We start from the raw sequence: 26,059 nt of genomic DNA, 5'->3' as shown, positions 1-26,059 counted from the left end.
TGTATCATATATGCATTAGTACACAGCACTCCTGATGACAGTGACCAGCAGGTGTGGAGAGAAACCTGGACTGCCTAGATGACTCTGCTACAGAGTCTTTGTGGTGCAGAGCTGAAACCCAGGAATCTCGACTCTGTTCTTGCTTTTGCCACAGAGCTCTTGTGCAAATCCCCTGCCAGGGCTGCACTTCAGAACCCTGGTGCTGTTCCTGGCATTATATTAGTCGTGACCCTCTTTTCGTTATGCCTTGTAAGGTCATTCAGGATCTTTATAATCATGGCACCACAGGAATACAAACAGCAGATTATCAGTGTAACCTTCTTGCTTGCTTTCCTTAGAAGTCCATACAAATACATACGCCCCTCTGCATGGATCTAAGCACAGAATAGTAGTGTCCATGAGGAAACTTCTAGCTGCCAGGATTTGCTTGCTCTTTCAGCCCAATAGCTCTATGCACTCTACTTGATAGATAAATGTGCATTTTTCTATGTATATGTAAATCAAGAATAAATGTTATCCATTTAAAGTTCCAGTCATTCTCATCATCTATGCACAGATAAAAAGATAAACTAATCAAAGCACCTGCAGAACATGACATTCTGGACAATTATGGAGGCAAAATAACATTTTTTAATGACATATCAACCTGATGCTATCACCTTCTCACCAGAGCCATCAGCCCACATTAGTGAAAGCTGGATTCTTATTTGTATAAGTGAAATTATTCCCACTGGATTTAACTCAGTTTACACCAGTTGAGGATTTACCTACTACTTTGCTGCAATGAATTCCACTTCTCCAGGGTGATCGGTGAATTGTGGGTTCATACGGTCCCTATGGCACTTTTCAGACATTCATTTTGTCCGCTTTTTTTCAGTTGTCCCAGTTTTTCCCTTCCCACTTCCTTTTAAAACTTCGACCATATAATTCACTTAAGCTTCTAAATGAGATATGTCTATAAAGAGCATCTGGGTCAGCCAGCCTTAATTTGAAAATGTCATTACTCCCACACAAAACTTCCCTCATCAATCCCACAGCAGCCATCACAGCTTGTATGCCTCCCAGACCAACGTTAGTGAAGTTGTGGTCTTTTCATCTTTCAAAAAGGAGGAAAATAGGGGGAGGAGATAAGAAACCACTGCCTGGGCGGTGAAGACTGAAATTGTCCAGGGAAACAGAGTGAGGATGTATTCTCATTTCCACAGATTTTTTGGGCTGCAAAGGTGTAAAGTTTTATTTGGAGAAGGGCAAACAGTAAGCTTTCAGTTTATGCTTTGCTCGATTCCAACTGTCTTTAAGTCAATTGCATTTTGCAAAGTTCAGAAATATATAGGATGCTCCTGAGGTTCCGAATATCATTACCGGGTCTCCTGCACACCTCTTCCTGCAGATAACTGAAGAAAACTGTTTCTGGGTCAGCAGAGTTACAAGGATTACATTTAAACTAAAGGTGGGATGCTTTTCCCTTTCTTAACCTGAAAGTTAAACAGCTAATATGCCTCATCTTTCTCTGCAGTCAGTTTGACGAAAGACACTTTCAGAGGGCAATTCATTTCATCCTATAATAGGTATTAAACCCAGGTTGAATACATTGCCCCAGAGCTGCTTACCTAGATATTTAACTCCAAATATCCACAGGAGCTGGACCTGTATCTTTATCTACAGAAGACTGCATTTAGATGGAGGTGAAGATGCCTCCATCCAGGTGTCTAAATGCAAGTGACGTGTCCACGTTGCCCTCGCTGGGAGATTTTGTCACCACCGTAAGCAGACCCTTGAGAGCAATTCAGCCTATCCTCAAGTGGACAGCTAGGTCTGATTGAGTAAATTGACAGCTGGAGGTGTCCGGTGGCACCTGCAGCTGCCAGTCCAGAACAGCAAAAGTCCGGTGCCAAATCTCCAACTCTCTACGGATGTCCCACTTACTCCAGGGCACCTCAGATGGCACCAGACACTGAAGTTTAAGCAATGGAACTGAGCCCCTGGTGCTTGCACAACTCTCTGGATCCCATTACCAGTACTGGTGGATCATCATTGACTATGATCAGAGCACAAATAGCCATTTCACACGTAGAGGCCTCCATGTGGATGGCAGTGTTTGCCCAGCCCTCACGTTAAAACCCACCCAGGTTTTACACACCACAGCAAAGTGCTTTTTAGCCTGTGCATCCCATTTCACCAAGGGGACCAGAGAGACAGCACTAACAACACTAGAATCACTGATCACTTGTCACTGGTGCTGCAGAAACCGTCCCAAGGACAAACCCTATTCAGTGGGTTAATCAGTGTTCATGGATCAAAAAAATTAGGTTAAGTCATTGATGTAATGGGAAACAGAACCTAAGCCCTGGAGGAAGCATCTCCAGCAGAGTCAGTAACGAAGCCTAGAGTCTCACCATTCCTACTCCGGTATCATGACCATAGTTCCTCCACAAACTGCTGTAAGAGGTCAGTGTCTCCTCCTGAACTGCTTGCTCTGCCCTAACCACAGGGAGAAGAGAATGCAGTGCTTCTTTGAATTTCATCAGAAAGTGTACAGACTTGTATTATTATGGCTACAAAAGTCATACACATTTGTTTAGCTCCAGTGGGGCTTATCAATCAAAGCAGTTCTGAAAAACAGTAAATCACTTTCTTAACAGCTACTCCAAACTTTGGATGCTTTCAGCTACACTTCAGTGTGGCAAAGAAAATAGGTACTTTGGGTTCAAACTTATCATCATTCAACTGCCTGTTTATAAAGCAATGGTAGGAGACATTTAAAATATGAGTGCAAGTAAGTGCTCTTCAATCTCATGAGCCAGTCTAAAGTTAAGTGAGTGAATCACTCATCTGAAGACAACTAATAGGAGAAAATCAATTCTGAAAAATCAATTGTAGTTCTATATCTCCATCCTCCAGGGCTTGATCTCAAAGTCAAGCAAGTCCCCAGACACCAGTCTCCGGGACTCACTAGGAATGTACTGCATGGCAGAATAGGGTAAATTGGTTTTCAGAAGATTTAAATGGAGACATCCAGACTGAAAAATCAAGATGGCAACATAGCGTGGTCAACTGGAAGTAGAAATATAAGAACTAGAAGGTAAAATCTCAGATTGGCTTCAGCATTTGAAATTCCAGTCAAAGCAGGACAGTGAACAGAAGGAAGTATTAACCCAACTACTGATACAGTAAAACAACGATTTGCCTACCTAATGAAATTCAAACCGATAGGTTCCTGTTGCCCTCTCACGATACCAGCTCCCAGTACACCGTAGGGGGGATGTCGTAGAGCTCCATCATGCACTCTTTATGATTGCCACAAGAAAAATGAAGTGTCAAATAGTAATCTAGAAGGGCTCACGCAAGCGTCCTGTTTGGGGCTTCATCATTTTATGCTGAACTCGGGGACTTCAGTTCCTGGTGGAATTCAGTTTACCTCAAGGTGGAAAGGACTTTAAGCAGGAAGGTTACAGTACTTTTGATCCCTGAAGTCCTTTAAGTAAGAGGGTCCCTCTGAAAGGGAGAGCCTCTATTTCATCCTCAGTGCCAGAATTACTACATAAACCACCACAGCCCGCTGACTGGATTTGGAAACCCTGATTTTCAAAGCAACCAAGCACCTAAAATTCTAGCTGAACTCAGCAGTTCTGGACAACAAATTCACAATAATGGACCAGACAAAATAACACACCTCTTCAGAGAAAAACTGCCTTTAATTTTAAGTTTGGCTCTCCAAATAAAAGACTAGATAGCAATTTCTCCTAGACACAAGATCTGAAGTTTCACTCTCCCACTCCAGTATTTCGGGAGGTAAAAAATGAAAAACAACTCATCCACCAACCCGAAGACCCTACCTTAAGCCATGAAGGGAGGGGAGGAGTCACAAACTGCATAGTTACAATTTACCTTATTCTGCTTAGAAGATATATCTATATTTTTCTGCTAGCTGGAGCCCAGCCAAACATTCAAAACTTGGACATCTTAGAAGAGTGCACAAGATGTTATTGACAGTTAATACAAATCTTTTCCACAGACTGTGCCTATGTCTATTTCTCACTCCATAGTCCTGCTACTGAGGAGGAAAATTTTCTTTGTCTTAGTGATGAATAAAGCGGTTTTGAGAATTGTTCTAGGCAACCATCACCAACATCTTATCGTGTTATCCAGCCCAAAGTAGTTTTGGGTATGGGAAAAGACGTCAGAGCTGTCTGCTGTTCTGCCGGTGCAGAAGTAACAAGATCACTGCATGTTGGTCTGAGATTCAGGCATGCAAACCAGTTCTAAAGAAACATTTGACAATGGCATTGATGTACAAGTGATTCAAGTGTTTTGCAAGGTCGTAGTTCTCTTCAGCTTTGACAGTTATGAGTGCTTTCATGAACGGAAACGAAGGACCAAAACCTACTGACCCTGAAGTGTTAGCAATTCAACTCTACGTGGATCTTGCATCAGGAAAAGCCCAGATGCATATCATCAAACTGTCACATCAAGCAGCTGAATTACTGTGTGACGACATAAGCCACAGCATCCCACGGTATTAGAGAGGAGACATCTTTCTTGTAGAAGAGCACTGAAAAAGCTGAGCAGTAGGACCCTCGGGACTGTCAGGAGCCAAGTGAATCAGCTCTGCTGCTCTGCCTCATGCTGCCACGGTGAAACTGATTTCACATCTAAATTTGCTGCTTTAAAATTGTCCTGGGCCCCTCTGCACCATCCTTTCTTCCCTTCTGTGACTGCGTAGAAAATTTAAAGGAAAAAGTGAAACATGTTTTTTCTAAAATCTACCTTTTAGTTTATCACCAATAAATATAGTGTTTCTCCAGACATCTTGTGGCTGATGTCGCTGCAAATACCCAGCGAAACACTAGAAATGCTGTACACTGGAGCTTACTGATATGAAAATAATCGTACAGAACAGAGAAGAGAGAAAACCAGTAGGGTTGTCCCAGAAGCTTGTAAATACTTTTTTTTTTTTTTATTTGTATAATTTCTGTAATACTATAAATCAGTATTTTCTAATCAGCAGAGCACATTGTGATTTTCAGATGTACAGATCTCAAGAATAAGACACAGCATCCTATGCCTTCTAATTAGCTGTGCTGGCATAACTGACTCCAGCTGGGCACCAGTCAGTACAGCTGTGAGCTGACAATACTATGAGGAGGCAGCAGTAGGTATAGAGGAAGATGAACAACAGCAGCATCACACACCTGGGGAGAGGGAGGCAAGAAAGGGGAGATCCTAGGAACGAGGGAAGAATACATGGAAGCAGAGATCAGAAGAAATGGAGGAGGAGGACTAGCAGACAAAAACAAAGGATAAAGGAGAAGTGGAAACAAGGAGGTAGTAGCTCTGTTGTCTGTCTAGAAGAGCAAAGAACCACCGGTTGAAGCTGATGAAAACTGCTGATTTTTAACAAAGGTTCTGGGCATGAAATATTTGTGGGTTTGGTTTCTTTTTTTTTTTAAACTGTTCCACAGAATCCTACTGAGATTTTTTTTCCCCAGGTAACACAGGCAGTTTGCCAGCCTTCGCTGGCAGCATGGAAGCTGGTGGGTACCTCTGCAGCAGCGCACGGAAACAAAGAACATAATGAGGAGGCCACAAATCATCCCAATTTGCATAAAATCAAAATATAAAACCCACATTGTTAAGGGTAAAGGTATGGATTCTGATGACATTTTCCTCTCGGCTCATCCAGAGTATTCACTATAAACATACAGCAATGTTGTTAAACCATGTAACAAGGAAACTGTATCTAATTCATGCGTGGCATTGGGGGGTGGATTAATACTTTCCCTCTTCTTTCTTCTTCTGGAGTGAGATTCTTTGCCATGTTCATTTTCTGTTCCCCTAGTACTAAATTCCTCTTGTTACTTGGCTAATTCAAAATATCTTTTTTAAAAAGACAGTACTATACACACTTCTAGTGAGTGACACTGACAGTGGTAAAAAGGATTCAGCCAGCCCGCTCCTACTTAACAAGTTGGAGGGTCTTAACTTTTTTGTTAATGTTTTTCTTTCCCCATGTATGCTTCCACCACAAGGCTGCAATCTCAGTGTCACCTGCAGGAAGGTCCCCCCACCACAGCTGCCACTGATGCTCCTCAATTCCTAGTTTCTGTCATCATGCAGTTCCCCAGAATGGCCTTTACAACCTCTGTAGGACTTAAAATTTAAAAGCAGTGTGTCAGCTTTCTCAACAATACTCAACTTTTCCAACTCCTAAACCTAACGGGCATACAGAAATAACCTGCGGCTAATCTCTCTCAGAGCCTGAAAACAGATCTCTTATCCCCTTTCTCCGTTTCTCACCTCCCAGGGCAGCTGAAAGCAGGGCTTGGTGACATTTGGGTGGGATTTCACCACCACAGAGCAGGAACAAGTCATCGCATTGATGCGGCATGGAGATGCCAAGGATGGTCAGGGCTTTTTGGACATGCAGCCTGGCACGGTCACATCAGCCAAGAGACATCCAGGAAGATCCCTTCACTTTGATTCACAGTACCCTACACAGCCAAAGGTCCTTTGAGGTTTATCTAAATCACAGTGGTTGCTTCTTCTTTGTCTGTGGCAAAATTGGTCCAGCTGGCGTTATAACAGATTAATGATGAGGCATGACTTTTCTTTGCAGAAACCTTGCTCTTTAGATCCTATCATGACACCATTTTCCCTTTTTTTCTTTTTCTTCTACCTTACATTCTGTTTTCAACCAGTTAACAAAACACAAATGTATGTCTGGGTAAAGAGAGTGTGTGCTTCCTTAAATTATCTCAATCCCGTTTTTAAATTCAGGTATAATTGTTACCCTCCAATTCTCCAATGAAATAGCTGATTTTAATTATGGAAGGCATATTTTGCTGCAGAGCAGCTATTTCGTACTAAGCTCATTCAGAACTTTTCAATGTACCATCTGGAGCTGATGATTTGTTGCTTTTTAAATTATCGATTTGTTCCAGCTCTTCTTCTGACACATCCTGATTACCAGAAAAGAGCAAGTCCCAGTAGGTATTGCTGTGATATTCTCTGTGCTGATGAGTGACACAAAGAAATAATTTAGATTCTCAGTCTTTATCTTCTTTAATTTCTGCCTTTAATCTTCAGTGATCCAGTTTCTGAACTACCAATTAATTATTCCTACTCTTCTGACTGATAAACCTGAAGGATTCTTATTTTATACCTTCAGCTGTTTGCAGTCTACCATATTTCCCTTTAATTTGCCTTTCATCTAGTGTTTATGCTAATTAATAAACTAAGGTATTGGTAAATGAAGGTTAGATTTTCAAATCTGGAACGATTTCCATTTGACTAAAAAAAGCTCTCTAGCTCGGTTGTACTGGTTTACTCCTTGCCTGCCTAGTATTATTTTTGTTAGCAACATACTTGCTCTCCAGACCTTATTATTGTTCTTAAGTGGAATTCATGGCAACTCTAAGCATTTTTCTTCCTGTACTCTTCTCTCAGGAGCTTTCTTGACTAATCCTCTGAACGTGACCAAAACCTAGATGTTCTGAAGTTCAAATTTCAGTCACTTTTTAGTACTTTATTTCCCACTAAGTTACTGGACCATATTACATTTATATGTCTGTTAGCAGCTCCAGATCTAATCTTGCCTTGAATTCCTTTCTGCATGTTCCTTAATACTAAGAACGAAAAAGTAGGATATCATGATTTGGGCACCTAAAAAGGTGAATTTTCATCTGAAATTCCATACCTACTTATATCTCTGGCCCAGGCTGAAAAAATAGGCACCTACCCCATGTTTCAGATCTGCCAAAGGCAGAAACCAGTCTGTAGCTGGCAAACCTGGAGTGTGTAATCCATACCAGTAACAACCTGGTGGTGGAAGCCTCATTTCTGCAACAGCGCAGTGATTGTAGTACTTGTTTCCAGACACAGAAAGGCCGTGTGCGAGGGAGGTCAAGCCAGCATTTCCAATCTCAAACAGCGCACCCAGCAACAGGCATCATGCCAGAAGAGATCACACTCTCTCCCGCTTGTTGGGGCAGGGTTCCTGGCTCAGAAAGAACCTCAAAGCTTCTGAGGTAGAAGGAAGGCTGACACTATAGCTTGGTGGGTTGCGCTCTCAGAGGAGAGAGGTCTTCGAGGTTTGAATCACTGTGTTGATCCTTAGCACTTTTTTTATCCAAGAGTTCAGTGCAAAATGGTCCCTAAAACAAAATATGTAACTTACCATCTGGTGCCTGCTAAGGCTCCCCTTTAATACGTTGGAAGATCTTATTTTTTTGAGACAGAGACGTGCAGGACCACATTGATGGAGTTAAAGTTGTTGCCTGAGCCCTAAACCATCTCCTGCTCACTGTACTCGCTCCTGAGGCTTGGGCTTGAGCAACGTCCAACACTAAAACTTGACAGTTCTTCATCAGAGCGAGCCGAATTGTACCTCAAGTCCACACGAAAAGTGAAGGTATTTGAACAGACTTGCTTCAGGCTACTATATTTCTGTTATGCTCCTTCCTAAATCATTAGAAGCTTCTTTTGTATTTTCTTCTGGTTTCCTGCTGCTGACACACCTAATTACTGTTGGACAACAGAGTTCCTCAACCCCATCCTTACCCAGCTCCCTCCTCACACACTGCCAAATAATTTCACATGCAGTAAAATCCCCCACAACATGTCAGCTGAGTTTTAAATCACTTATTGTTAGCAAGTAGTTGGGGAAAAAAAGATAAAAAAGCCAGCCTACCTCCAGTCATGGAAAAGGCAATGAGAATTAGTACTGCTCTGCCTGCCGCAAGCGCTGCCAAGGCTAAACACTGAATTGCTGCTCTCTAGTTTAGGAAGAGAGGAGATGAAATGCAGCACAACAGACATAGTCCTTAAATCCTTTACTGGCCTCCCTGGTTGGTCCATGCCACGTGTGGTTTGGCCGTCCTCCCCACGAATGGCTCTCTGCTCGCCGAGCACTTCACCGCCAGCGGTCACGCTCACTTCAGCCACAGAGCTCTGGGTGCAACAGCTCACAGTGACTTTGTAGCAGAACGGCAGCTGCACTTAGCGAAGCCTTGTAAACCATCCACATACCTGCAGCAGGCTGGCTGTCTGCCTCTGAGCCTGAACGTGAAAAGACCTCGTTTTGGTAGTGCCTGGTCGGATAGGAAACAGCTCAGGTGGAAGACTTGGGGAATTAGAGCCGCTGATTTGTATCTCGTGCAAAAGCCTGGTCGCTGTCTGGTTACGCACGCAGAAACACCTGTAGACATCAGCCCTCCTGCAACTGGGGAAAAGGCCCTCACTGAACTCTTCCATCAAGATGCCCAGCCTGGTGACTTGGTGCTGCTGCAGCCACCGCCAGGGCATCCGCTGGCCCGACCCAGCTCCCGCCGTTCTGCTCCGGCCAAACTCGAAGCCTCTGAACCCATGCAGAGGACGCCAACAAACGGCAAATCAACAGAAAACGCCACCAGAGCCCTGCGCCCTCTCGCTCTGCTGCGACGCCCTGGCCCGAGGACCCCCCGCGCTCCCCCTGGCCCCCTCGCACCTTCCCGCCCTGGTGCGGCCGCAGACCCACGCGCTCGCCGCGGCCGCCAGCGCGGGAGGGAAACGGGCGCCTCGTGCCCCGCGACACGGGGCGAGGGTCCCCGGGGCCGTGCGCCCCGTCCGCGCCGGGGGCAACGCGGCATCGCGCCCCGCGCTCCGCCCTCGCCGCCCTCGCGCTTACCTCACCCAGACACGTGTGCTCCGGGCCGGCCTCCTCGGAGGGTGGCGGGGGAAGATGGCTGGCGGCGGGTCGCCAGGAGGCCCCCAGCCCTCGCAGCGAGGCAGCGGGCACCCAGCAAGCGCCGGGCTTCGGCAGGGCGCTGCTCAGGCGGTAGCCCCGCTGAGGGCAACGAGCTGCGAAGCCGCTCCCCGCCTCGGCGTTGCCACCTCGCCAGCGACGCAGTCCGAGGGGGAAACCATCGCCCTCACGCCCTAGCGTCGCCTCCACCCAGGGCGCAGGGTCGTCGGTGCGGGCACGGCATCGCGCAGCGGAGCGGGGCGCGCCACGGGCTCAGCGCTGACACCGCCTCCTCCCAGCAGCAGCGGCAGAGGCCAGCGAGCGGCGCGCACCGCGGCCGCGGGGCAGGCAGGGCCGCAGCGCCAGGGCCGCCGGGCCCGCCGCCTCCCCGGCCCGGCAGCGCCATCGCGTGGGCGGCCGCCGCCCAGCAGCCCGGCCCGGCGCCCCGGGGTCCAGCCTGTCGCCTTGATTTGCTTTCCTTTCGGGCGGCGTCGGCCTCCTCGCACCCGTTTGCCCTCAGACACTGCTGCTTCTCTCTCCTGGCGCAGCGCAGACGGGTGAACAGACCGAGTACCGGAGGAAAGCCCGTCCTCGGGTCTGCGTGGTCGTACCCTCGGCAGTACAGGACACTCGAACACCAGCCCTGAAGCTGATCTCCGCCAAGCTGTGGAGGTTTGGATACGTACCCAGTCTCCATGGGCCACAGCCTCTTTGAGTGACCCAGAGGCACCACTTGTCAGAGAATATCTGAATTTTCTTTCAGAAAAAAACCCATAATCCCCAAACAAACAAAAAAAAACCCAACAAACCAACCCCCCTCAAAAAACAACCCCACAAACCCCAAACCTAAATCTACTTGGAGGACTGTTTATATTTTAGACAAGTGAAATGGTGGATAAGAACAGAAATGTTAGGTTTCGTCATATTGCCATGCAACGGGGAGCTCCCGTCTGACAAGCAGCATCTCAGAGATGCTCACTGTAGGGTGTATCTGCAAGCTCTAAAACACTTGCTGCGATACCCCTGTAAAACCATGTGTTTCTTGCTCAGTAGATCCTAGGTTTAAGACTACAGGCTCCCAAACTTTATTCTTTCTATAGCTGTTATGGTACAAGTTGCAAATCACTCCTCTGTATTTCAGTTTATGTTAGTCTGCAAAATCCATATTTGAGTGCCCCACTTCACTGTTACAAGGCTAAACTGTACATTAAATCCTTCAGGCTTTGAAGAGAGTGCTTACAGAACAGGCCAAAAAGTGTAATTCAATGATTTTTCTCTAATTCAACACTCCTCCAGAGCCCCTTTTGACTCATTTCGTTGTTACACACCAAGTACAATTTTACAGAAGCTCATCTTTAAAAGATGGTAAGTAAGCCCCCTGCGCAAGCTCCTTGTTAGAAGGAACAACGTGTAACGACACAGACACGCGTGCCAGCACCTCAGTGTGTGTAGGAGCAGTCTCACTGCTTTTTATGTAGAACAGCTGCAACAATTTAAAAACAAAACAAAACAAAAACAAAATGAAACATGTTGTGCCTCTGTTGCTTGTTAGAATTAACTTCTTTAATTGGCAAAGCCGTTTCAAAATTAATATTGGACTTGGCCCTTGAATTCTTCATAGGTTGCTACAAACCGTCACCACCTGCATATATTTAAGATAAACAAGGTACCCTGGAAATCACAGCATGTATTTCAGCAGCTAGAGAAAAGTTTCTGGTGACTTCGTCCACCTTTAAGGAAATTGAGTGTGTTTCTTTGTTTGAAAGGTCTTAAAGCATTTGAGAATAAAAGTCACCCTTGAAAGGTTTTCTTCCTTCTGGAGAGGGGAGCACGAGCTGCAGGCTGCTCTCCTGCAAGCATTTCTGGTGTCTGATTAATGAGAAGCCATCTTCAAAGCTGTGAAGGTATGAATGCTTGCTCACTCTGTGCAGCACGGCACATTCCTCTCGGCCGCACCCTGCGACGCCCTCGGATCCTACGCAGTACGACGGTCTTTCTAACTGAAACGGCCCTTGCTCCTGGCCTGCTCCCTTACTTCCAGGGAAACGGGCACGTGTGAGAAGCTGGATGATGAGGGAAAGTTTATAAATCAGAATCTTAGCTACTTCAGCCCTATTTTCTGTGTAGCTAAAACCTGTTTTTCCTAAAAGCTCTGCTGCGATAGGCCCCGTGTAGTTAAATTGGTTGGGCATTTCTATAGCCATGATCAGCCCACGTAAGGGACAGCAGCGCTGTGAGACAGAACTATTCAACAGAACAAGCAGCACTCCAGCAAAGAAGTCAAAATCAAATAATGAACCACAGCCTCTTCCAGAGCAGTGTTTTCATCTCAGCCCTTTCAGCCAACAGCAAGCTTGACCCATCACACTGCACGACGAACGATCCCAGACCTTCCAACTCTCTTTACCTTTCTGCATTCTCTTTCCACCTTCGCTCACAGAGACTCCTTAACAGGTAACGCATATCCTTTAACTAAGGAGCATTTTTTTTTTACACAATCCTGTAATACAGATGGTGAAAAACCCCATGTAAGGAGATCTGGTTGCTTTGAAGGGACATGCAAACTGGATTAGACAGGGATTTATTGCTAAAGCTGCCAGCTCTGCTTTTCAGTATTGCCCTTCTTAGATGCAGGCGCTGACAGGGCCTTGATGGGGTTCTTGGTGCCAGCCCAAGAGAGATTTTCCTTGGTAAGACTCTTTGATTTCATGTTCCCACATTTGATTGTTTTCTACACACTTTGTTAACATTGACAGGCTCCTGGAAATATCCTGCCAAGCATTTCTAGACAAGCAATGGAGAATATTGACCACATCTGGACATCCGCTAGCAAAATTAAGGCAAGGAAACGGTCACTGGGGCTGAGAAACACAGCCTGTAACCCATTAAGACGTCTTGAGCTGTTAACAGCTGGTTTTCTCAGGGAAACAACTTTTCGTTGAACTGATTCGAATTCTCCCAAATCAAAACTAGCAGCACAAGTGCTTGTAACCTGCTTCCTTCTGCCCACTGCCAGGACCAGTTCAAGAAGAGCAAAGAAACCCTACCTCCTCTTTGGTGAAGGCTGAGGACACCAGGTAGGTTTTGACATGCGAAAAATTTGCTTAAATCTAACGACCTTGCTTTATCTGTAAGAGGCAAGAAGCGTTAGAAGATGCAGAAGATTAGCTTAATTTATGATCTGGTGAATAAGTTGGTCCACTCAGCTCAGCCTTTTACTACAGCAGCAGCACCAAGGGCATCCTCAGAATAAAATGTAAGTAAATACAATAATTGTTTCCAGTTTGGCAAACATTCATACCACAATCCTGAAATAACAGAGTAACAATCATAGACAATAGTTCACGTGTTCGTCTCATTGGAGGCCCTCAGCAGTGCACTACAGCCAGAACAAGCCCAGGAGCACCTCCGCGGAGGGGCAGGCAGCTGGGATGCCTGCCCAACACCAGTAGCGAGGATGGGACTCCACAGCAATTTGGAGCTCGCAGCTCCATGCGACCAACCCTGACCTGCAGGAGCGCTGCAGGTGGCAATGCCCATGCACAGCCCTGACGCCTGCCTGCTGCTTACCCCAGCAGACCAAACTCCAGACCAGGCAGCGTTGCTTCTTTATCCACCAAAACCAGCAAGTGCAGCTCCCCGTCTTTGCTCTTGGCTGTCCTCCTCAGCAGCTTCAGCCAGCCTTCCCAAGCCGTGTTCTGAGCACCACCACCTCTCCGGTCTCTGTTTTACTGCAACATGGTCAGGGAAGCACAAGTAGCAGTGCCAGTGTTCTCTCTCCATCATTGCCCTCATCTCCTGTGCCAAGCCACTCCTCCTGGGGGGAAAGTCACCCTTTTCCCCACACAACCCTTTGCATCCCCTCGACCAGGGACTCCTCATGGATCTTCCCAGCTAGCACCAGCCCCCCAGTATCAGCTCAGCACATCCACTGGTGGTCACCCCAGACTCCAATATTATCAGTTACATTCTCTCACTGCCAAAGAGCATGAAAAAGGCAGGTTCAGTTCTCTCATCAAGGAAAGCCATGATTTTTTCCTCAAAAAAACCCAGCTCATTTGCAGTAGCGTCCCTTTTAGATTGGAAGCACATGCTCTCTTTTGCCTCTAGTTTGAGGGACAGCAAAAGTTGATGAGCAGAGTACAGAATACTGCCCATCTTCTGAGATGATCAATGTAACTGAGAACTAGCTTCTTCAGGAAAATACTCTCAGTCAGCTCCCACAATAAGCCTCTCTGTGAGCATCTGAGGTTTTACAATTTAAGCAGACAGCGATTAATTTATTGCAGTTGGATGAACACGAGCATTTATATAGATGTAATATGTAACACAACTGCTCATGCACACCAAGCCTGGAAAGATACGGCTTGCACAGGAATGCAGGCAGAAGTCACATTTTATATTCCCACTTCTGTGGCTGTCACACATGCTTTACGGTATCACTGTTGCTTTTTCTTGCTCAATCACAACGCACTCCAATCAGGCAAAGGACTGATATAAACACTATTGTATATATTGCAAAACTTTAACCAAATAATTAAAAAGTCTAAGGGTAAGGAAGTAGAGAAAGTAGAAAAACTCGTTTTGGTAAGAGCAGGAACGCACGCTGGGAGAAAAGTTTTGCTGCTTAGAGGAAAAAGATCCAACAACGCTGAAGTTATCTTTATGTTAAGCTACCACCAGATAGTACTGAAACACATTCAGCTTTCATGGATGAACAAAGAATAGAGCTCTACGAAACAGCGGATTTGGGGGTTTGTTAACAGATTTTATTTAGTAAGCAGACTAAGAGTTACCACTAAAGCAGAAAATAATCTACTTTTCTTTGTTAACGTATTATTTGTTTACTGTGTACATTGATTTCAATAGGTCTTTTGACATGAATAACCAAAAGCTTTTGAAATCCACTTATTTTTCTAAACATAATTTTATATTCAGAATGGCAAAAACTACTTGTGAAAGATTAGCCATAGGAAAGCTATTTAATTTGAATCGAAAGAGTGGTAACACCAAAATGCTCAGAACTAACCTTCATCTCTACCTAAAGCTTTGCATTTCATGAATGTGATGTGGTAGGCAAACAAAAAAGTCCTGCACTGACATCTCCACGCCCAGCCGCCACAAGCGACTGCCTCGGGGTGTAACTTCTTCACAGCCCGTGGCCATTCAGTCACCGCGGCTGGTACGGGGCAGCTGTCAAGAACAAGTGAATACAGAGAGCACATACACGCCGTATTTAAGCCTGGTGATACAGACTGTATTAAAACTATACAGTAAGCTTACTGTAACCAGTTTGGCAAATTCTGTAAAGAACGTACCACTATAGTCACTCCACTGGACAGCCTGCTCAAGTGGACAGGGTTGATTTAGAACTGGAACTTCCATCAAATCTCTCTTGTCTACAAGTTCCAGTCCGACCTCTTCCACTGACCATTCACAATTCTTCCTTTCTCTAAACCAGTGTTTTCTATCCTATGCAGTGGAAAACATTTTAGGTTTCAAATCAAAAGTAGTACCAGTTTCATTAGGGTAGTCAAAATAAAGAGGAACTATTGTAGACAATCAATGTAAAATACAGTTTATTTCCAATCATTTGCTGAATTCATATGTAAACTGATTTGTATTAATAAAAGTAAACTGCACTTAGAAACACCTTGGTTAGCCTTTAACCTTAGCAGCATTGCTGTATCACTGAAGCTACACTGGTTAATGTAATTTAACTTGGGGAAATGTGGTTATATAGGTATTGAAGACTTCAGAGAATTTCCACAAAGAAATATTTATCTTTTCAGTAGCCTCTCTACTGCACTCGTCTGTGTGAAACATTTCATCTGTTAATCCCACGTTTGAAGACCACATTCTTCAAAGCACAGCAGTCAGGAGAAAATAGTTGGAAATACAACAAATATAAAAAGATAACTTAGTAACTAGCAAATAATACAAGATTACAGTAGTAACTGAATTATTCTCCCATACTATTTCAAGATAGAATACTGAAGCCTGAAATAATTCCCACATTTTAGCACTGACACTGAACCGCAATACAAAAGTACATAAGCAGGGGTGAAAAGCTGCTTTGCAAGAGGTAGAAAAGGTTTTATAAAATCTTTAGGCACAATTCTTCGCAACCTTTTAAAAGCCAACAGAATGTTACAAAGTAATAATGACCATTATGCATGTATTTGTACAAGTCTGTTTATTTTTACTCTTTGGAATAAAAGTATATTTCATGCACTCTTATATAATCTTCATTCTTCTATATTGTTTGAAGACTATTTTTTCTCCTACATCATATGTGATTACAGAAGTTTTACAGGCTCTCAGGAAGTCTCATCACCAGGAGCTATACAGCAAAACTGATGCACTATTACTTAACACTTTTTCAAGAGGAGCAAGGGAATGCAAACACTGTTTGCGTACGTTCATGTATCAAAGAACAGAGAAACACACACTCAAAATCCATAAAAATATCATTAGTTCTTTTTGTTTACTCCTGACTCAATCAAGAAGTGAATGCTTTTAGAAGTGAACTTTTTCTTTTTTTTAAACACAACTTCCACAAATGTACACTTTACAGTGCAGTGGTTATAATCAAATTTTCACAATATCCATAAATCAAAACACCAAGATCACTACATTTACTATGAACTAACAGACATACACAGGTAAATCTTAGTGTCAGTTCAAAAAGATGCCTTCTTTGAGCTGAAGTTCGTAAGGCTTTACTGGTAACAAGTTCTTATCAAAGATTTGCTTTATTCCTGTCACAGCATCTTTTATTGCTTGTTTTACTTTTTGTCTTGGTCTTTCTTTGCATCCAGCAGCGCAGAACGGATCCCTAGCTTCTTCAGCTCTTCTACGAGATCTCCATTCTGATGCATCTGGAGGAGTATATCACAGCCACCAACGAATTCACCATTGAGGTATACTTGTGGGATGGTAGGCCAGTTCGAGTAGTTTTTTATTCCTGCATAAGAAAAAAGATAAAAATATTAAAGGGCTTTCCCCACTCTCCAAACAGGATGGGTTTTTAAACAGAATACATTGCTTCAGCCTGACAGAACTACTGATATTTTCATTTCTTCCCCACCAAGGCAAAAATGTATCTATAAAACAGAAGCACTATCAGAAAAATGACGTTAAAGTTCGGTATGTTTCTCATTCCAACTCAGAGGTGTGGGGTGAAAGATATAGAGTGAGCTCCTCTACTGACTTCAAACAGGAGCGGGAAAAACGTAGCACCTCTTTGCCCTCCCAGGAAACAAGCAAATGCGATTTTTCAATCAATTAAAGAAATGAGAAGTCTTGGAAAACTTTGAGAACTGATTACATTCAGTTATCCTTTACATTTCTCAAAGAGACTTTAAAATATTTTATGATTTTACTGAATTCGCGCAGTTACACTTACTACTGCAATTTCAATTGCAAGATACATTCGCTCCTCTAGAAGAAGCGTTACAAATTTCAAATTGCGTTATCTTTCATTGCCAGACCTTACAGCCCTTGGGAGGGGCACAAAGGCTGAAGCCTCTTAAAAGGACTCACTAAACAAAACTAAGCTCGAGTCATAATTACGAAGTACAGAATTAAAGTTTAAAATGATACTTCATAGAAGACAAATATAAGACCATCCACAAATATTAACTGATCAGCTGGTATAAACTGAATCCTCACTGGCACTTAAGAACATCACACAAAAAATTATACAGAAGAACCATTGTATCTCATTTGCCACTTTTTAAATGACCCTTTACACAAAGCCATTATTTCTGTAGCACAGGAAATAGTTAAATTCTACGTCTGCATGCTCTTACACCGAGTCCACCAGCACTTGCTTAGATACCAAGATCTGAACTCAACATTTTTATACATTTTTAACATGCAACACCTGGAATTTTTCCAGCGAAGGTACGAAAGCCCATATGGCAAATATAAGCCTACAGACAACAGAGGTGCCTTTCAGATCATCAGAGCCCATTCACCTTGGAAGTCAACCCTCTTAACAAGCCCGTGTGAGCTTTAGCATAGGCTGACAAAGTACTAACAGCAAACAGCAACCTTAGACCTGTACAGCAGAAAACACACGGGAATTTGCGTTCCCCTTAGAAAAGATTTTAACGTCTGACGACTGTAAAGGTAAAACCCAAAATATTTGAGGCAAAAAAAAATAACCATATAAGCAAATTATGCTTACTTCACTGGAACGTAAAACACTTTTTTAATAAATATGCAGAAATGCATGAATATGCAATGGGATTACAGTTTTAATGCATAAAAAATTAAGAAGAACTAATAAATCCCCTTAGTCAAATACTAGTGTGTTTAAAAAAATCCACTAAAGTAACAGTAATCTAGGAAAAACATTTTGTTGTGACAAGGTGTTCCTAACCATGAAGTACAACATCAGCTAGGAGATTTTCTTTTGACTTACGATTTTGTGCATGGACAACCAATGCTTCAAAAGTCCAAAATACCAAGTTTAGCATACAAATCAAGGCCAAAGGGAACCCGTAACCATCTAACCTCATCTCCAGCATGTCACCACCTGCAACTTCTTCCTTAGCATTTCATTAAAACCTCTCAATTCTTTAGGTACAGATTGCAGAAATTAGCAGTTTTGACGTGGACTTATGCTTGACAGTACTTTTCTTGAACACTCCTTGGTCTTTGAGCACTCAAAAGTGGTCTGTCCTAAAAATCTTTTAACCCGAAAGTTGCAATGAAAAACTGAGTCCCAACTCTAAGGCACACTAAGGACAACCCTACTCAAAGAAGCCACTGCAGATACAAAATAGGGTTTGGTTTTGTTATTATACCGTAAAGCTAAACGAATTGAGAACCAAGGGTGCTACCTAATAAACCTACTGCCAATAAGCATTCCACAGTAATATTTACACCAGTTATTCTCTAACTGAAATATTTCCTGCAAGGACCCAACTGCGCATCCATACAAGCACTGATAGTACTTTCAAGGATCTGTCCAACTTCAGAGAAAAATACAAATACAATCACGCTCCGTTGCTCTGTGTGCTGCATTTCGTGTATTGGACAAGTTGCTTTAAGCGCCTGCCTGCACGAGGCTCAACCAGATTACAAACTGCACACCTCCTGAAGCGGCTAGCCAACTCCCAGCTTAGCAGAGCACATACTGATACTATTTCAGTCGTGTTAAAGCACGCCAGCCTGGTCTACACTTGCTGCACCCGGGATGTGCTTTTGTGACGAACCCTTGGGCAGCAGAGATGCCCCAAGGGATCCCCGTCGCCCTCCCTGCAGGTCTACACCTCCCGCGGTGCTGCAGAAGCTGCAGCTTCTGTGTTGAAGCACCACTTGCTGTGTAAAACCTGCTCCACGGATCAGGTTTGAAGTCTGACGGCTGAGCTAGCACACTTTTGGGTGGCTGTGAAACCAGGACTGGTGTAAACTGCTACTGACAGGGGTACCTAGCACACTCCCACCCCCCTCCCCCAGCTCCAGTTACCAGCTCTCAGTCTCCCCCTTGCCCGCATTCGCACCAACAAATGACGGGCCGTATCAGAGAACTGACTCAAGCAACCACTCTCATTCCTATCACCCTTTCTCCAGAAGAGCAACACGTTCTCACAAAAGATTGTTAGCACTGGTGCAAGCACGACTGAGGGGAAGTTAGCCCAAGGGCAGGAGGAAGGACCAAGACCACCTTCTCGGCAGTATCTCATACTTAGGCAATGCAAAGCAACAGTGAAAATAATCTGAGGGCGAACTACCACAGCAGTTCAAACCAGTTTAAACCACCACTTTTCCAGCGTGCAACCCAAGCTTCTCCACCACCTTATGACCTGAACCATGCTGTCCACCAGCTGAGACCAGGATCACTTGTGGCACAGCCAACTTGGAGAAACTTGAATTGCCACGGAACCACAGTCCAAGCAAGAGTGCCGAGGTCCCTTAAACAAACTTTAATAATGAAGGATCTGTGTCAGGGAAGCATACACTCAAGCTCAAGTTCAGATAAATCACACGAAGTACCAATAACTCTTTCGTTTCGGAGATCTGAGTCTGCATTTAGGTGAAGAGGCAAGTAGCAGAGTTGTTTTGGTTTTACAGCTTGCCGTATTTTAAGTGCAGGGCAAGTTTCAGCAGTTGAACTCTTAACAACTTAAAAATAAGGTGTCCCAATAGGCACAGGAAAGGAACCAGCCAGCACTTCAAGCATGCCTGAACCATCATCTCCACAAACAGCCAGCTCTGACCACAAATGGTGTAAGCACACACACATGCAAACACTTTCTGTTCAGCTGACCACCAAGCTGGTGACCAGCTCACATGCAGTAACCTCCAGGCAGATCAATCCTTCGCCGAACAGATGCACGCGCTATTTTCACAGCTAACAGGCTCAGCATCCCCTCGCTAACCCCACATGCATGCAGTGCAGAATATGTTCACAGAGAGGGCTTAGGAAAGCGCCACATGCTGCATATCTAGCTTTTCAGCACCTGAAGCCAGCTCCAGGAGGAGACGAAGAGGGCCTGCAGGCAGCCACTGCTGAATCACACTTGGCAACTGATAGAGCCACAGCTCCCAGCGGCCCTGCCCTCTCCGCTGTCAGAGACTGCTATCCACAGAAGCAGGCACACAACAGCTTTTTAGGGCGTAGTGTGCGATACAGTTGGAGCAACACAACAGCCCGCTGGCCTTGCAAGTGGCGGTGTCGTTCCCCAGCTCCTTGCTTCAAGGCTCCATCCCTGGCGCTGGCTCCGGCACCCACCTCGCAGTACAACAAACTACTGCACCATGCATGCCCAGTGATCCAGTTAATAAACCGAGCTGGCTCTCCGCGCAGTCGGACAAGTGCCAAAGTTGGTGCATGAAAGCGAACAGAACAACTTCTTTCAGCACCTGAGAGCCAGCAGGATATTGTGCAAGTGTACGCTCTGTGACTGCATTCAGCACGGCTCAGCCAAACAGTCCAGATCACACCACTAATTTCAATTCAAAGCTCAGGTAGCCAAAGCCAGGAGGGCAAAAACCTCTCAGCTCACCCAGCACAAGCCAGACTTCATGTGGAGGAACCATTCGCTGTGCTCAGAATGGAGATGCTCCTGTTGCATAGGAAGAAAACCCTGTATATTCACATGGTCAAGGCCCAGAGGTTATAACTGACAAATGCACTGTCCCAGGGCTCACAAAAGCCCTCTCAAGCAAAAGTGAAATGCTGATGGCATGACCTCAAGATTTTGTTGCCTTCTTTTTAGTTTATGAGTTTGTTCTAGTAAACCGTAAGTTTAATATATTCAGATATGTAAATAAAGTTTGGAAAACTACCATAATTTTCTCACCTGCCAAAGGCAGCAGCAGATTTACTTGAATAAAACAAACATTCATTAACAAAAAAAGTCATCACACCCAAATTCCAGTATTTAAGTTTTTATACCATACCAACTATTGTGCCTGTGAGCTGAAATGCAAACAAGGGTTGGAAAAAAATCAGGCTTTTGGCTAAAAGCTAATGAAAAACTGAATCAGTCAGATGATACCAAAAACACAGAAGAAAGTCACCTGATACATGCCAGCATGTGGATTTAAAGCACATTTTAGTATACTTTGGACAAGAACTGTTAATGCTATGCACCCACAAAACTAATTACTATGTACTTCTGGGTTTTTTTGTTTTAAATCTTTCTCAAATAACCACACAAAACCTTAACAGTCAGCTATGCACACCGAAGAGGAAAAGCAGGAAGAAGAGCACTACGCGAACCGAGCACCAGCCTTCCACAACTAGTGGAACCCTCAGGCAGAACAGCTCCTGCCACTCGCGCAGTGCCGGTGAAGCTATCGCTACGCGTTCCTCGTGCGCGTGATGAGCGTAACTTTGTGCTTTGTGCCCAGAACCCGGCCCAGCGGTGTCGGCAGGGCACACGGCGGCACAGGCCCGAGCAGCCAACGCAGCCTCCCCACACCGTTCACCGGGACGCAGGCGGCCCGCCCGCACGGCGCGGCGCTCTAGGGGTGTTCCAACGCGGCCCCGCGCCTCCGAGCCCGCCAAGGCAGCGAGGCCCGACGATCCGACGGCGGCTGCACCCCGCGGACAAGCAGGCCGCCCCGGGCCGGGCCGCGGGACCCCAGCGGGAGGCGCGGGCGGCATCCCCACGCCAGCCACGGCCGCCGACGCCCCGACACCGCGGCGCCTCACAGCGCGGCCCGCAGCAAGGCCCGGCAGCGGGGCGGGCGGCGCCCGAGGGCGGCCCCGGCGCTGACCTTGGCGGAGGTCGGGGTCCTGCAGGACGTCGTGGGCGCGGTAGTCCTCCACGCCGTGCAGGCGCAGGATCTGCACGACGGCGTTGCTGAAGCCGCAGAGGGGCTGCGCCGGGCTGCCCTTCATGAACACCACCACCGGGTGCTCCCGCACCAGCCGCTCCACCGCCTCCCGCGACCCCGACCCGCCGCCCCCCTCGGCCCCGTCGCCCGCCGCCTGGCTCAGCGCCCGCCCGCACCGGCCCCGCGCGGAGGCGGCGCCCAACCGCCAGCCCGCGCGCACCACGGCGCTCATGCTGCTCCGGCCGCCCACCCGCGCCCACTGCCGGCCCCCGCCGCGCTCCGCCGGACCCCAGCCAGTGCCGGCCGCCTATTGGCGGGGAGCGAGAAAGGTCGCGGGGGAGGTTTTTCTACGCATAGGCGTACTCAGCTGCCAATCAGCACCGACAGCCAGTAGCGTGAAGATACAAAGAGGTTTGTCCCACCCAGCAACCCTGAGGGTAGCTTGCCTTCCTATTTGCGGAGGGAACCGCGCCGCCGCAGTTGTATTGGGAGGAGCACCTGTCGATCTAACGTCAGTCGGTTAATCCCCGCCCATTCCGCGGACGCCATTGGTCAGGCTTCCCCGGTGCGGTGTTTTGCTCGGGAATCCCTGCGGACGTGTGATTGGCGGGTAGCTTCTTCCGCTTCCGGGTAGTGGCCGCGCGGGTGGTGGCGGCGGGGGGAAGGATGGGCCGATGCTCCCCGCCGCGGGGCGCGGAGCTGCCCGCAGCCCCCCCCCGTCCGCACCACAGGCAGAGCAGAGCCGCGCGGGGTGCCTGCGGGGGAGCGGGGCGGGGGTTTTCCCCGCCGGCGGCGCAGGCTGTGGGAGAGCCCGCTGGGGTCGGGGGCCCGGCCGGGAGGCAGCACGGTGCGAGCGGCTGAGTGAGATCCGGGGAGGGCGGGGCTGCGGAGGGGTGGGCGGCGAGGCCTGAGCGGCCGGTGCGCGATGGGCTGGGGCCTGCTCAGCAGCTCTGGCCGCGTCGGGGGCCCGTTCGCGCGGTCGGCTGCGGCTGGGATAACGGGCCGCAGCCGGCGGTTTGCGCTCTGCGCGCTCCGCTGCGGTGCGGGAGAGGAGCCCCGGGTGACCGGCGGCTCTGCGCGGCGCGGTCTGTCGCCGGCACGGCTGGCGGGCGGCAGCACGATGGGGAGCCGGGAGCGGGCTGCCGGGCGGGAGGGCGGGCTCAGCTGGCGCCGGACGAGGCGCGGAGATGCCCAGCGCGGCTGCAGGAGCCCTGGGTCTGGAAGATGGGCTGAAACGGCCGTGTGCGCAGCCAGCTGCGGCTGAGCTGCTGGGTGGGCGCCGGGTTTTTTGCAACAACTTGGACCAGAGCGTGGAGGTCTCCTGCAGCAGCCAGGCCCGTCCGGTAAGCAGAAGACGATGTTGAAAAGTTCTCCTCTGTACTAAACCACAGCGTCTTTCAAATAACGAACCAAAGTGTATTTCAGAATATTCATTTACATTGCTCTGGCATCTGGGCTTCTGGTATGTTAACGGCCACTTGTATTACTTGAATTTGTAAGGAGGAGAATTTTTTTCACTCCAGGTCTGCTCCTGTGAGAGCTTTACAAACAAGACCATCTTGTCTTAAGTATTCAGAAGACTGTTTGCAAGTTCGTGAATTTTGTGGAATCCAGTTGATGCTTAAGTAGCAACTTGTTTTTCATTTTCTATGAAACCACTTTCAGGCATCACTTCTGTTGCCTTTTATTTAAATTTAATTAGAACAGGTTTCAGAGGGATTTGTGGCAAGCTTGCTATTTATCATCCCGTGTGAATAACTTACGAATAAAAGAAGTGTTGCTGCAGTATTTCAAAGTATGTGTATTTCTGAAGAAATACTTTTCTGTTACGAATCTAAAGACAAAGTTCGCATATTGTTGATGAACATTGTGCATTTTGTGTGTGTGTGTTTTGTTTTCAGTGGAACATCAGGAGCCAGGCCCAATCATGCTGATCAAGACACAGAAAAGTTTTTGCTTTCTGTGGTTTATGTGTAGTGATAAACGTGGTGCAAGGTTGTGCAATCTGAAAAAAACCTAGCATCTCGTTCATGCTAGATAAAATTTCAGTAAATTCTGCAAAGCAAAAATATGTTTGGTTTTCTGTTTGTTGAACTGGTACAATACAGAGACAGAGGCTTAACAAGTCTTAAGCCCAAGCAGTCTAGTTTGTCATTTTAATCTAGCAGAAAGACTCCTGCCACTTCAGGATCTTGGGGAGTCAGAGTGGAATTAAACGAAAATTGAGTAAAAAGAAAGAGATCTTTCTATTCTTAAAGGCAATTAAATGTCTTCTTTCAAAAAAAATGTTGGGCTATGAATGCAACTTTGTACTATTTGCCTTCCTGAACTTCATTCTAGCTATTTCTGCAAGGAGATGGTTCACTAGAAATTCGAAGTGAAGTAAGGACATCAAACTGAAGTGTAATAAACCCTTGTGAGGATGTGCTCCTTCCAGAATAACGTAACCACAGCTGTAGTTTAATCCTCTGTAGTCCAAGAGGTGCCCTCGGTTGTTAGTACTCTGGGCATACCAGGCTTGCAGAGAGAGCAGCTGTGCGAGGAAGCCGAGGCATGCCTGTAAGAGTCGCAGCAGCAACATGCGCAATATTCCTCTAACAGTTACAATTCTGTTGCCACGGAGATAATGACTTATCCCATGTCATTATCGATCTATCAACAGTAAGAGCAATTTTGCAGTCTGATATTGTTTAGCATGTAGAGTAACATCTGCTGAACACTGAAAAACTGCTATAAATGTTAGAAAGCTTCTCTGAAGTCTGTGTACTGTGTTAAATAAAAGTACTTGAATTTGTAGTTACGCACTGTAGTTTTGTGAGTTTAGGCTGTGAGATAATGTTAAGCTTAACAGAATGCTTTTTAATTAAATATTTAGTATGGTCAAATGCTTTTTGGATAATGGACTGTGCAGCACTGTATTAGTGGATAAACACTTTTTCCCTGCTGATAAGATTTAGAACAATTAGCCCATGTACACTCTAGAAAAAAAGAGATAATTATTTGTTACCTGGCCCAGTCTTCTATTGGTCTAAGTGAAACTTCTTATATTTTCCAGATAATGATTTAAATCATCTGTTCAGAAGAAATTTTAATGGGACTCCCATAAGGCTCCTGACATTTTGCTGATGTTCCTGTTAGAAGACCTATCACCTCATTTTGAAAACAGCGTCAGTATTCAAACTGCAGGGCTAGAATGCTCACAGTTAGTCACAAATTAGTTTACTTCCAGACATGCTGCTGCTGAACAAAATTACTAGTTATGAATTGGTGATCTGAGGTTCTCTTACAGTGCACAAGAAGGTAGACGTCTAAGAATTATATTGTCAGCAAAAAGTTTTTTATATTTTTTTTTTTAAAGGGAGGGCTAAAATAACTGGTGAGAAAGATCAGAAGAAAAGTCTCATTTCAGCTTATCGGAACAGGACACCTCTTCGTGGCCAAGCCAGATATCTGTGTGTCTTTCTGACTTGTGATAGTGCCTGGAAATGAAGTTCCTTATTGTGCCTTAACAATTGAGTTCTACTTAGGCGGTTTTATGGTCTCTTGAAGCTTTTTAGTGGTATGGCTTGAGCTCCAGCTCTTCTGCTTGCCAGGTAAATAATTTCAGCATACCGTCAAGGCAACATCTGGCAGCACCAACATATCCTCAGCGTTGAGAGCGTTAAAAGTGCTTAAAATGTACCTACAGTTCTGGACTGCACAGTTAAAATTTGTGTGGGATGCCTAAATTGTGAACGCTGAAGAAATGTCTGTGAAAAGGTCCTGGTTATTTTGAAAATGTACTAGTTTGAGAAAGTTATGCAATAAGCACCAGAAATGTGGAAGTGCTATGGGGTTTTTACTGGCACAAAAACTCAGGTCCCATGGGAAACTGACATTTTGGCATCTGAACTGTGTCTCGCTTCCTGCTTTGGATCTAACCTGGAGACATATAATAAGCAAGTTTGTTTCTGAACTGGATGGGTAATTAAATATTTATGGATATAGCATATTCCCAGGAGAGTGTTTGTGTTAGCTTTAAAATACAGCAGTCCATTT

General features: G+C 45.8%; 3 protein-coding genes and 1 non-coding gene across 9 annotated transcripts in view; 2 read left to right on the top strand and 2 right to left on the bottom strand.

The window, feature by feature from the left end:
* LOC104331505 (protein TUNAR) overlaps nt 1-10,041 on the bottom strand; it is a 173,223-nt gene extending 163,182 nt beyond the window's left edge. For 5 of the 6 annotated variants that reach the window (XM_075427355.1, XM_075427357.1, XM_075427358.1 and 2 more), the window contains exon 1: nt 9,665-10,039. The gene's annotated coding sequence lies outside the window, so the exon portion shown is untranslated. Of the gene's footprint in view, nt 1-9,664 lie in introns of all 6 variants that reach the window. The other variant, XM_075427363.1, reaches the window with a different exon arrangement.
* Nucleotides 10,042-15,283: 5,242 nt separating this feature from the next.
* On the bottom strand, nt 15,284-22,268 carry GLRX5 (glutaredoxin 5). Its single transcript, XM_075426595.1, has 2 exons — nt 21,962-22,268; nt 15,284-16,688 (listed from the first exon to the last, which is right to left on the bottom strand). Exons 1-2 carry the CDS (start codon nt 22,251-22,253, stop codon nt 16,510-16,512), a joined length of 471 nt encoding a protein of 156 aa, XP_075282710.1. The 5' UTR covers nt 22,254-22,268; the 3' UTR covers nt 15,284-16,509.
* A 631-nt stretch (nt 22,269-22,899) lies between these two features.
* The window catches only part of SYNE3 (spectrin repeat containing nuclear envelope family member 3), a 93,895-nt gene continuing 90,735 nt past the window's right edge, over nt 22,900-26,059 (top strand). Inside the window, exon 1 of the mRNA XM_075426365.1 lies at nt 22,900-23,364. The gene's annotated coding sequence lies outside the window, so the exon portion shown is untranslated. The remainder of the gene's footprint in view (nt 23,365-26,059) is intronic.
* LOC142362116 (small Cajal body-specific RNA 13) lies at nt 24,487-24,759 on the top strand. Its single transcript, XR_012764687.1, has one exon.

This window comes from Opisthocomus hoazin, chromosome 7 (assembly GCF_030867145.1).
Source record: "Opisthocomus hoazin isolate bOpiHoa1 chromosome 7, bOpiHoa1.hap1, whole genome shotgun sequence".
Taxonomy (NCBI): Eukaryota; Metazoa; Chordata; class Aves; order Opisthocomiformes; family Opisthocomidae; genus Opisthocomus; species Opisthocomus hoazin.
Note: the sequence above shows the minus strand (reverse complement) of the source record. Positions and strands in the feature narration are given on the sequence as shown.